At 37.7% G+C, this 11,440-nt stretch overlaps 2 protein-coding genes across 2 annotated transcripts; both read right to left on the bottom strand.

Moving 5' to 3' along the window:
• Nucleotides 1-4,142: 4,142 nt before the first annotated feature.
• ifng1 (interferon gamma 1) lies at nt 4,143-6,131 on the bottom strand. The gene is made up of 4 exons (XM_027002210.2): nt 5,883-6,131; nt 5,299-5,379; nt 4,903-5,103; nt 4,143-4,511 (listed from the first exon to the last, which is right to left on the bottom strand). The coding sequence occupies exons 1-4, from the start codon at nt 6,000-6,002 to the stop codon at nt 4,383-4,385; spliced, it is 531 nt and encodes a 176-aa protein (XP_026858011.1). The 5' UTR covers nt 6,003-6,131; the 3' UTR covers nt 4,143-4,382.
• A 3,537-nt stretch (nt 6,132-9,668) lies between these two features.
• Nucleotides 9,669-10,939, bottom strand: ifng1r (interferon gamma related). The gene is made up of 4 exons (XM_027002211.2): nt 10,823-10,939; nt 10,273-10,335; nt 9,967-10,167; nt 9,669-9,835 (listed from the first exon to the last, which is right to left on the bottom strand). Exons 1-4 carry the CDS (start codon nt 10,937-10,939, stop codon nt 9,743-9,745), a joined length of 474 nt encoding a protein of 157 aa, XP_026858012.2. The 3' UTR covers nt 9,669-9,742.
• Between the last annotated feature and the right edge of the window lie 501 nt (nt 10,940-11,440).

The raw sequence follows: 11,440 nt of genomic DNA, 5'->3' as shown, positions 1-11,440 counted from the left end.
TGTGTGCACTTAATACACCACAATATAAGACATTATACCATAACTCAGAGAAAACGTTCACCTCCCATTGCTTTGGTCTGAATGATCCAAATGAAGTCTAAATGTCTCTCCTCATATCTGGCAAATGTGTGTAGCACCTCCTATAGTTGGTGGTTTGAGGCATATGCACTGTTCTATTTTACATCTGCCAAACATGAAAGAGATGAATAATCCTCCACACTGTGAGTGTGACCTCATTAAGACAAGCCGTATATTTCTCCTCCACTCTGTAGATGGCAGGGTCCCTCCGTCAATATATGGAACTGTTCATAATGTCAAGTAAGTCAACAGGGATGGACGCTCTTGTGTCAGTCTGTCATGTGTCATGTGTCATGAGAACAGATTGTTGCCACTTTAAGGAAACAGGCTTTTGGCTCACCCATAGAACAGTGCAGAGCTTCTCTCAACAAATGATAATGGGATGGATCATAAACCTTTACTGTTCCCCCTCGTGGCCAGTCCTCAGAACAAAGCCAGTGACTCTAATGTGCACTCAAGTTATTTAAGCATGACTGTTCCTCACGGTTTTATGTCATGACTCATATGGTTCCATTACTCAAAGCAACTTGTAGAATGAGTTATAAGGGCTCTAGGTATATTATTTGTACTTTCATGGGGATACCCAGGCTTTATAATGCAGCAAATAGACTCACATTAACCTTTTCAAAAGAGTTTTAATAAAAAGCTGAAGAAATGGCTGGGATGTCACTGCAATTAAACAGAGAGTCAAACAGGAACATACACATACATGTATGAGTCACTAAACACAATATTTCACATGCACTATGCTTGCTTGGGTTTTTCGTATTTCTTTACCAGCATTTGCAAATTCCGTGCTTATGTTTAAGCATCCCTAAACTGTAATGTTTTACTTTTGAAACACATTTAAACTTTGTGCTATAAGACAGATGCTCTGCCTATGGAAATGTATAATTGCACCGAAGGTGGGCTTTCTTTAATGGTTCAGAATTTTTCTTTTCTTTTTTTTTTTTTTTTGCACAGTTTCATTTTGGCTAAGACTTTCACTTTGGCTAAGACTTGCCTCTATCTGTAGGAGAGACCCCATGTCATACTTTCATACACCAAGTGCAAATTTGGCAGAAGCAATGCTTCACAGGCCTCAGAGCCTCCTAAGACTTTCCTTTCTCTGTAAGAGGTGTTTTCCCTCCTTACTGCAACTCACATTTAATGATGCCAGGATTAACAGAGGTGCTAAATGCTTTTCACAAGTTAAATAGAATCCCAGAGGCCCATTCAAGTGCATGTACGTCTTACAAAGCTTGGAAGAAGGTTATCAAGGTGAGAGGGTGTTCCAAATTCCAAAGTTATGGCAGAATGCTGTACTACAAGGAGAAGAGACTATTTACCATATCCTGCCTGATGCGCAGGGTGAGTCTCTGTAAAAAGTAGGTCAAAATCTGGCGGTTGTGAAACACGCTTGGTTCTTTGCACTATTTTTGCACTGTCATTTATTGCCACAGCTAAAAACAAGGACAAAAAAACTGTATGCTGTACTGCGTTGGTCACACCCTCAACCTGGGTCTGACTGCCTGACTTGCTCAGTGGTTAAGAGAAGGCCTGTTCCTCTGTGCGGGTGTAGTAGAGGAAAGGCTACACTATTGTCCTCACTCCTTTGTTTCCTCTCCATCCCCCTTTTCTCTTATCTTTCAGTTCATGCTGATGGGGCGCCTCCTGATGACATCAGCTCCAATTATTCTTTTACTTGACCTTTTCTGTTCATTTGCTACCTGTCGAGGTCTCCATTCTAACAGTAGCATTCCAACAAAATCTACCTAAATGTAAATCTAAATCTACAAAATGTTTTGGTCTATTCTGTTCCGTTCTGGTCTATTCTCTACCCATAGACCAGAACAGTCTAAGCATTAAATAGTGTATATATGTGCCATCAAAGTGCTTAATCCACTGGACAGCCCTGCCTCCAATGATCACATGCGTATATAATGTGACATATGCCAAATGTTAATAAAACGCATACTTTTATATTGCATTTTTTGTATTTTATGACGTAAAATGCATTTTAAGTTTCTTCCGGTGAATGTTTGTTGACAGTACCGTGACCTACTTTTGACGTTGTTCTATAATTAGAAACTAGGACGTCCTACCAAAAATCCCATAAGTGGGATTCACATTGCAGGTCTGCAATGTGCCCATCACAATATCGATGAATCGTTTACTTTTATCTTGTTGCAAATTCTGTATTGAAACATATGTATTGACATCTCTGCTGCTATTATGCCTTTAGGATGCACAAAATCCCCAATGGACCAAATACATGGCAAGCATCATGTTGCCATCCAGGTAGATTTTGTTTGCAAAGATAGGTGAAGCATGGGAAGGCATGTAGAATTGAGCTGCTAGTCAAAATTCAGCCTAACTGGAGATGAGTTTTCAACTAAGTCAGGCAACATGCAATGGGCCTATCTTTGTTAGGTTTAACTATGAATTCCCTTTAAATCCATTTGATTTTAATTATACTCTGATGCTCCTAAAGGTCTGGAATGGACTGTGAAGTCAGCAGACCCACTTGGTACAGAATCAAATGCGAGTATTGGAGATGAGATAAAGGATACTGTACAATCAAAGAAAATGAAAGCCTAAGCAAAATATTTGCCTACATCTTTAAGGTTTACTACAAGTCTGACTGATTTGTCTAATTTCTACTAGTAGACAAAATCTCCTGTTTTGTGCATTGGCTTACTTGCTGGACGAGTTCATTTATATGGGCACACAAAAGAATTATGTAAAATATTACTAAAGGCAGAGTATCTACGCCCTCCTCTCTAGTCAGCCCTTTCCAAACAATAGACATGTAGGAGAGTAAATTACATAAATAATAATTGTTTAGTACTTGACTTAACAAGGCCCAGAGATGTAATGCTTCTGTTCCAGCTAAGAATTGCCACCTTAGTGAACTACTAAATGCTGAATGTCTGCTTGCAAGGATCACTGGCTCTGTTTGTTCAACATATCTTATTTTCGATGTAAAGCTTACTGTTGCTTTTTCAGTGCAAGGTGCACTGCAAGGTGCATGGTGAGGTATTAACCTGCCTGTACAATCCCTTAATGTTTAGGGGTTTCCATTTTGTTGTATCAGCTCAACAGTTTCTCTATCATGTACCTGTTCACTTGTAACATTAGAGGAGGGGGTTTCCAGAGATTTACCTTTTAACTTGTTTCCTTTAAATGCAGGTTTGCACAACAACACTGTATCTTCAGTTTCATTTAACGTTATTTTTCAGGCTATTTGGGCTATTCTGCAATGTCTTGCCAATGTCCATGGAGCTGAAGTGAGTGGCATTTCACCTTATGTGATTCATGAACTAGTTCCTGTAGGGTATGGATGTCCAAGTCCATCCCCGCTGAGTCCAGTTCCTGCTCTAGCACAAAACATATTTAAAACCCTATCATTTGCTCTTCTGATCATTCTGAAAAGATGATCACCTTCAACTGTTAGCTGTCTAGAGCGCTGAACTCATTTAGTGCAATTTCATTATAAAACCTAATTAAAGTTTGACTTAGATTTTGTGGTCTAATGTATAACAAAATGAAGAAAAATGTAAGATGTCTCTGCAGTACTCTATACTACCTCGGTCAATCTGTGTCACCATCTGTCACTTGGGACAAATACATTTGATGTGTGAGTCTTTTGAAATTACAGTATCGTTACTGTTGAATTTCTTTATACAGGTTTCTTGTTATTCAAAATGAATGTATTTTTGAAGCTTCCTTCCCAATGTAGCCTGGCCTCTTTGGTACTGCATGCGAATGTGATGACATCACCTGTAAATTGAGCTTTGACATGACATCAGGCAGCAAGGTTTTGGGTTTATTTTGTAACCTTATTATTTTAGTTTGCAGGAAACAGTCGATCAAGTCCTTATCTCTAAATTAAACAATTCTGCTCTTTTCAAACTGTTACTTAAAACTATGTTTTTCTTTATATTTCTTTGGATATTGTAAAAAGATAACAAAACTGTTGGTGCTTGTTCAGGACTCTTTACCTTCTGTACCTTCGAACAGATGAATGTATAATCTCAAGAATAGATTATAATGCATAATTATATAACAGACTTCAGAGGTGAAACTGTTCTCAGTTTATTCAGTCATAGACCTTACAAAACTTGCCTTAGCAAGTAAATAACTCAGTAATCCAAATAATACAACAGGGACAATTTCTTTCTCAGAAGAAATAGCAAATTTCTACCTTAACACAAATGAATAATTTAAAAAATGTAATAAATTATGTGGTTTTGAAATACAATATATAAAAAGCACTATGTTAGAATAAATATAGCTGCATTAGTCTTGAGAACACTGCTCTTCTATGGTCGTAGCCTTCTGGAGCCTTTGGCTTGGCGTCGTCTCCTGTGGTTCTGTGCCAGGTTTGCTGCTTCATTGTAGACTCTCTCCACCTCAAACAAGGCTTTACGCTGCACCAGTGGGTCACTTTCCTGCAAAGATACAGTAGGTTAGAACATGGTTATTATCAATATAGTGGCATTGTAACACTATGAGATTAAAGACTGACATCATTTTAATGGCTTAAAGGTTTGGTTTTGCTAAGCGTATGTCATAGAGATAGAAGGATTATATCAAAGTTAACACTAATTATCCAGGCAGTCAGTTGATATGACACAGTCTTCTGGCTAATGTCATTTTCCTTTTCTTTTCAGTGCCGGAAGATTCGAGGTTTCTTTCCAAAACCCATGCCTTTAAGTAGTGGAAGTATTACTTATCCATAGAATTCTAAGAATTCTTATAATCTTTTCACATATGTATGAAATGTATCAGTTTAGCAGTATTAATTGAAAAATCACTAAGGTCTTTCTTCACTCAAATTACCTTAAGAGCTAGCACCTCAATGGCGTATTTATTGAGGTCATTTTTGTCAGGGAAGTAGTGTTCTTTCATCTTGTTCAGATTATCTTTTACATTATTCAGTTGGTTTTGGACAGATACATCCTGCGCCTCATTTTTCATCTGGGTGAAAATTCTGTTATATGCATCCAGGATGATTCTCATCAGGAGTTTCTGTTCACTCTTCTGCAGACAAGAGCAAGACAATTCAGGTTTAGCAAAGGCAGAGTCTATGACAGAGTCTATCACATGCTATGTGTATAGTTTTGTGCCAATGGCAGGGGCAGGTCAAAATAACGCGTATCCTAGACATGCATGATAAAATGAATACTATAGACCCTGTCCTATATCATATAAGATATATTTAATTACAATGATTACCTCAGTGTTTTTTGTCAAGTGTTCCAGCTTTTTCAAAAAGATGGGATGTCCGTCATACAAAGAGTCATCCTCTTTGGTCTTCTAAAAAGGATAGAAACATGTACAGATCAGCAAAGTCCCAACAGTTCAGGTTTATTCTGAATATCTCAGAGAGTTCCAAGGCCATGAGTATTTACAAATCCAGATTTTTGCCTCCAAGCTTGTATTAGTTTAGTCATCAAGTTGCAAGATTCTTTTGAGATCTTGCATCATGGATTATGCTATTGAATGTTTTGTGGCATAAGCTCATCACTGCTACACTGTAAACAAGCACCAGTGTTGGTGGCTTGGTTGGAAACTAATGTGCTTAAAATGAAGCACTACCCACATAGCCAGCATGGAGGTTTCACTGACATTATAGGTGATAGGTGATTCTTCTTCCTGCATTATTTTAAGGTCTGCATTTTTATATACCTCTATGATCTCCAGAGTACTTAGCAAACTTTTAGTAAACTTTATAATCAGTAGACTGGCAAACCATAGCTGATGAATTGCATTTCTTACTTCTATTAGCATATGTTGTTAATGAGACTTATATTACTTACATAATGGTCATTCAGCTTGTCAATACATTTCTTGGTGTTCTCAGGTAGGAAGGCCTCAGAGTTTGCCATCCATTCAAAAGTTAGGAAACATATTCCCAAGAACAGAATCCTCATTTTCATCTTAAACAAGTTTCAGCCAATTAGCAAATTCTGACAGATAATCCGAGGTGTCGAGCACAAAGTTGTGTTTTCTCTTCACCTATCGATCCTTTTTGACTCTTAGCCCACTGCTGTCTCTCTCTGCCTCTGCAAAAGGCTGAATGCTTGTATCCGTGTGAATGAGAATGGTATTTATAGTTTTCTCTGTAGTGAGAGAGTGAGCGCAGAGATGGGCTAAAGTGTGAAAATTGTGGCTTGGTGACACTCTTGAGTTTCCTATAAATCATAATGCTGTGGCCCGGCATCGCATAGTTTATCACACCACTTTTTTGGAATGTCTAGGATGACATGGGGAGGAGCTGTTGGTGGTTTTGTGGTGTGGGGATCTTTTGATGATGCAAAAGCATTGGTACTTGTGAGCCCCTCCAATAGGTCTCAAGCTTTCTTCTAACAATGGACACTTTACTAGAAATAAGCTTAGTTGAAATTAATGGTTCTGATAAAATGTATTTATGTTTTCCATGACATAACTCCCACCCACCCCTGTCACTGACTACAGCCACACAAATCAAGTTGCCCATATGGATCTTTTGGATCCATGGAGTTCATAATTTTCTGATGTTGGAAAATTCTAAAAAAGATAACTCTCTCAAAAAGTCTTATTTTTTATCATGCACATTGGTTAATGTGCTTTAAATGACTTTTTGTGTCAACCTGTCTTTACATCAGCAGTATTTGTGTGATGTGAATCACACTTGATCCATTATGTCTCCCAACTCAGAGAATGTGCACAAGAGTCTCTGCATCAGTGAGTTATTAAAATTGTTCTTTGCATTAAAAATATGGTGGTGATGTCTAATATTAAGTATGAAGTATAATATTAATATGAAGTATAATATTAATCAGGCACATTTATGTTGATCAGTAGATTTTTTTTTCCAAATTCAATATTCACCCAAAGATGTCAACTAAGAGCTGTGAACATCAAAAGCCAATTCACTTTGATATGTCATACCCCAACCGGTACCCGTCCAACCTTCACAGATCACACACACCAATCACAGTGCCAATTCACTTCCCAATCCCAATCATCAGTTTAATTAAATAATCTACTTCACTTTTCCCTCGTTTATCACCCCTCCATTTAATCCCCGCAGGATCCTGAGTGCAGCAGTATTGATGGTCCCTAGCTTTCCTGGTCAGATCTGCTCATGTTGTGTGTGCTAGACTGTGCCTTTGCTTTGTAATCTTTTTGTCTGGGAATAAAGATGCTTTGACTTTGTCAAATGTATTTGCAACAATTGAAATTAAGTTATGTTACTGCATTGTCTCAACAATCAAAACAAGAGAATCCCAAGAAATAACCAAAGACATAATAAGGTTTTATATTCGAATACCTACACCTACAACCTCGTAATCCCTTCTGCAACTCCTTAAAGAGAGCAAGTTAGAGAGGCATTGGCTTTATAAAATATTGCTTAAAATTGGAATGCATTTTAGTGTTACTCAGTAAAGGATGTTCTGAGGTTTTAGCACCACATTAGTGATGCTTCTGCAGAGTAACTGAAAGAGAGAGAATCACGGTAGTCAGACATTACCATTATGAAGGGTACAACATCTGAAGGTTCTATAATACCATAGATAATCCTAAACTGGTGCTATAGTTTCGGAATAATGTGGTGCACTTTAAAATTACAGCTGAATCAAGTTGAGCGATTGTGATTTGGCACATACAAAATCGAAAAAAACCCTTGACTCAGGGTGTCATTCCCACTTCGTCATATCTCTCCAGGATAACGGAGAAACATGTTCAGTTCATGAGCTTGGCTGGAAATTGTATCTGCCCCTGACCTGATTCTGAAACTACCATAGGAATTGAGAAGTCAGAGCTTTTCCGCGTCACCTTCAACTTTGGAGCTTCTTCGGTGTGGCTGGTTTTCCGCAGGCGTGGCAGATACTGAAATGCAAAGGTTAGAGTTGTGATGGGGTTGGTAAGCGCTATGTCACCCCAAGCCCCATGACGCTGTACACAGGCTACATAGAAACTGAAAGGAACTGTTTTCTCAGTTCTTAGACTTTTAGACATTGGCTTCAAAAATGTGATATGTTGCTCAGACAAGAGGCCATTTTTGTGGTTATACCAATTGAGACTCTGAGTCTCAAAAAAAAAAAGCTTCAGATTTCATTTTACTTTGAGTCTTGAGTCATTAAGAAAAGGTGATAATTTTCCTAGCATTTCCCAACCTAGCATTGCAGTAGCCATGGAATAAACAGGGAAGAGACTTGGAGACAATGTTCACTCCAGATTTGTCTCAGACTCAAGATCAAGACTAGAGACTTGACTCAAACTCAAATTCTTCTACACACTGCCTAATTATAACACATGAAGCAAGGGAATTATATCACTTAGATGGATTACCCTTTGTCTGTTTCAGTGACATCCTATGAAGTAGAACACAGTTGCTTTTATGCCTTTTCTCTGAAGTAGGAAAAATTATTGCTTAAAATAATCTCCCATAAATCCTTAAATTTGACAGATTGAGATGACACAAATGTTTCACTTCTTTGCAGTTTTCACTGCACACTTCACTACAATGGTTCAGTCATTTTAGTTTTAAAAAGTCATGATAAATCTCCTTCTTCAATAGTTACCTATCTTCCTGTATTTCATATTTACTCATATTACTCACTAGACATTAATATTATGTTTGATCTTTGTAGGTACTAGCACTCTTTTGTTAAATTGAATGTTTTCATATTAAACAAGAACATTGAAGCACACCCAAGAATAGCATTTTTTCTAAATTAGAGGTGCCCTTCTCTGGCCCTCGAGATCTCCCTGGGGAGTAGTGTTAATCCAATCTTGCTGTAGTCCTAAACACTTGAACAGGATATTCAAACCTATAGTAGGATCTGAATATTAGAGTCAGGTGTGATGGAACTAAACTCTTATTCATTATTTCTCTGTCACTCCATGTTGAGTTAAAAGTTCTTGCAAGTACTACTAAGACGATGCACCTCTTGAACGTGCTTCAAAGATGATGAGCTACTCTCATTTTCTATCACAGTAGGACAACATATAGCAGACAAGTGTTCATCTGGCAGTGGTAGCTCAGTGGTTAAGGTGCTTGACTTGTAGTTGTGAAGTTGCCAGTTCAAGTTGCTACTATCAGGCCCCTGACCAAGGCCCTCAATTGCTCAAGTTATGTTCAGTCATAATTGTAAGTTGGTTTGTATAGAAGTGCCAGTTAAAGGCCATCAATGAAAATCTGTACCCATGACCAAATCTTAAATGGTGAAATTTAATGAAAGTGTAGTGGTCATATACACCTGTCTGTATCCAGGAATATTAAATGACTTCATTTTACTGGATATCCTTGATCTTATTTTATTATGTTGAAGTGATGCTGGTTTTATACAGAATGCACAAAGAGATTGTTTCTTGAACAAAATCAGATTACAAAATTAGTGGTTTGTTGCACATGTCCAGATTTCTTTCACTTTTATTTTAGACACACATAAACGAAATACATCACACTGTAAAGTGAATTGCACTACATAATAAGTTATATTTCAGATTATCTTTGCACCATGATATATTACAGTACATTTTTAATTAAAATAAATATGTTAAATTACAGCAATTAAGTTAAGTTTGATAAATAAGATAACAATAAGGCACTAGACTACTTAAATGACTTGAAACTGATTTAGACTTCTGTTTCACTGATGCCGTCTGTACTCAAACCCTTGGAATGTGTCTAAACCTTTTTGACTTGTCCAGCTGTAGAAGCTACCTCATACACGGAGCGAAAGTTATTCAGCGCTCCCCCCTGAATCGTGCTGTTGTTCACCTTAATAAGAACAAAAAATTTAATTATTACAATTGCTAAAGATATAGCATAAAGTTTGGTATTATAGCAATTCCTGTAAAGTAAAACTGGACCAATGTAGGTAGTAAAAACCAGGTAGATTTTTTTCTTACCTCTAAGGACTCAATCTCTTTAAGTTGCTGCCACACTGCCTGTTCTTTGGTGTATTTGTTTGCCTTCAGGAGTGCCACACTTTTCTTGAGCTCCTCCAAGACAGCCTTTTTTTCTTTGGACTTGTTCATCATGTCCGAAAAGATGTCCATGTAAACATTCAACATGCTTAGGAGCACCAGCTTCTCACAAGTACAAGTGTTCTGATGAGACAAAGAAACGCAATTAAAGTGATACATGATTACTTCAGGGTTGTTGCTCTGTGAGCCTTCTCATGCTTGTTCTGTAAGCATGGTTGTCAAACTTACATCAGCTTTGCCCAAATAAGGACTGAAAACTGCCTTTCCCACCCACTCTGGGCCTGTTAATTTCTGTGGAAAGAAGGGAAAGATGAGAACAGTTGCATACATTTTTCACATATTTACCTCCTGTTCTACATTTGAGTACAAGATAAAGCATCTTATACTAAAATGAAATCACATAATTATTGCTGGTCTTGTTCTTCCCTGTTGAAAATAACAAAGTTTTACCTGTTTGAACAGTTTCAGAATTCACCTAAACATATATATATTTTTTGGAATTTAGACTCTGTTTTGGATCGATAAATAACACTATGCAACTTGAATGCATACGACATCAAAACCTAAGGAATTAGTGCATGCTGAATATTGGATTCTGGGTTCCTTTCACTGTCTTCACAGGTGATGGCTGCAAGTGCAAGCTTGTGATCTAACAAAGCTACTTATTTTTGAATTGGTCCATAAAGCAGAAGTGAAGGAGGTTGTCTCCCTCATAATGCAGAACAGAGGGAGCATGACAGCAGTTCAGCAGAAATCCTTTTCAAAAGAATACACTTACATAATGCTTTAGCAGAGTTTTAACTTCATTTTCAATATGAAGCGAGCGTCCCATGGTCCCCGTCAGTGATGCAATGATAAGTCCGCACATTATCACGAGATTGAACAAAGAATCCATTGTCAATGCTCTCCCTTCTTCACAGTAGACACACAATGTTCTGTTACCTAAGAACAAGGAGACTGTGTGCAATTGAATGATTTTCACAAGAAGGGGTTAGGGGGTTTATATAGATAGAGTGCAGCTTAAGAAGGCGGTAAGGGATGCACTTGGGGTTTTGGGGTTTCTGTGGCCTGCTCGTCTATGAAGGTTTCTTTTAAATCAGAGGTGTGTTGCTCCAAACAACCCCAAGCATGGCTTATTTCCTCAAAAGGATTCATAGAAAGAAAGATAAACAGGCATATGGCATATTTGAGTGTAGTACTGAATGCAGTTCATATTTGAGTGTAGTACTGAATGCAGTTCATATTTGAGTGTAGTACTGAATGCAGTTCATATTTGAGTGTAGTACTGAATGCAATTGACCTGCCACTGTGTGGTCTCAGAACTGTGGAAACATTTCTGAGCTTTCTGAGAAAAGCTGATGACAAAAAGTTGTGGAGCAACAGTTAGGTCAACGTT

Source organism: Electrophorus electricus, chromosome 7 (assembly GCF_013358815.1).
Source record: "Electrophorus electricus isolate fEleEle1 chromosome 7, fEleEle1.pri, whole genome shotgun sequence".
Lineage (NCBI taxonomy): Eukaryota > Metazoa > Chordata > Actinopteri > Gymnotiformes > Gymnotidae > Electrophorus > Electrophorus electricus.
This window is presented reverse-complemented; position numbering and strand designations above follow the sequence as displayed.

Bases quoted from the DNA above. Each gene is read 5' to 3' on its own strand.
- ifng1 (XM_027002210.2), bottom strand. From the start codon at position 6,002: ATGAAAATGAGGATTCTGTTCTTGGGAATATGTTTCCTAACTTTTGAA. The intron at 5,380-5,882 runs GTAAGTAATATA...TATCCTTTTTAG, and splicing joins ACAAGCTGAATGACCATTAT to AAGACCAAAGAGGATGACTC. The intron at 4,512-4,902 runs GTAATTTGAGTG...GTATCTTTGCAG, and splicing joins TTGAGGTGCTAGCTCTTAAG to GAAAGTGACCCACTGGTGCA.
- ifng1r (XM_027002211.2), bottom strand. From the start codon at position 10,939: ATGGATTCTTTGTTCAATCTCGTGATAATGTGCGGACTTATCATTGCA. The intron at 10,336-10,822 runs GTAAGTGTATTC...TTCTTTCCACAG, and splicing joins AAACTCTGCTAAAGCATTAT to AAATTAACAGGCCCAGAGTG. The intron at 10,168-10,272 runs GTAAGTTTGACA...TTGTCTCATCAG, and splicing joins CTTATTTGGGCAAAGCTGAT to AACACTTGTACTTGTGAGAA.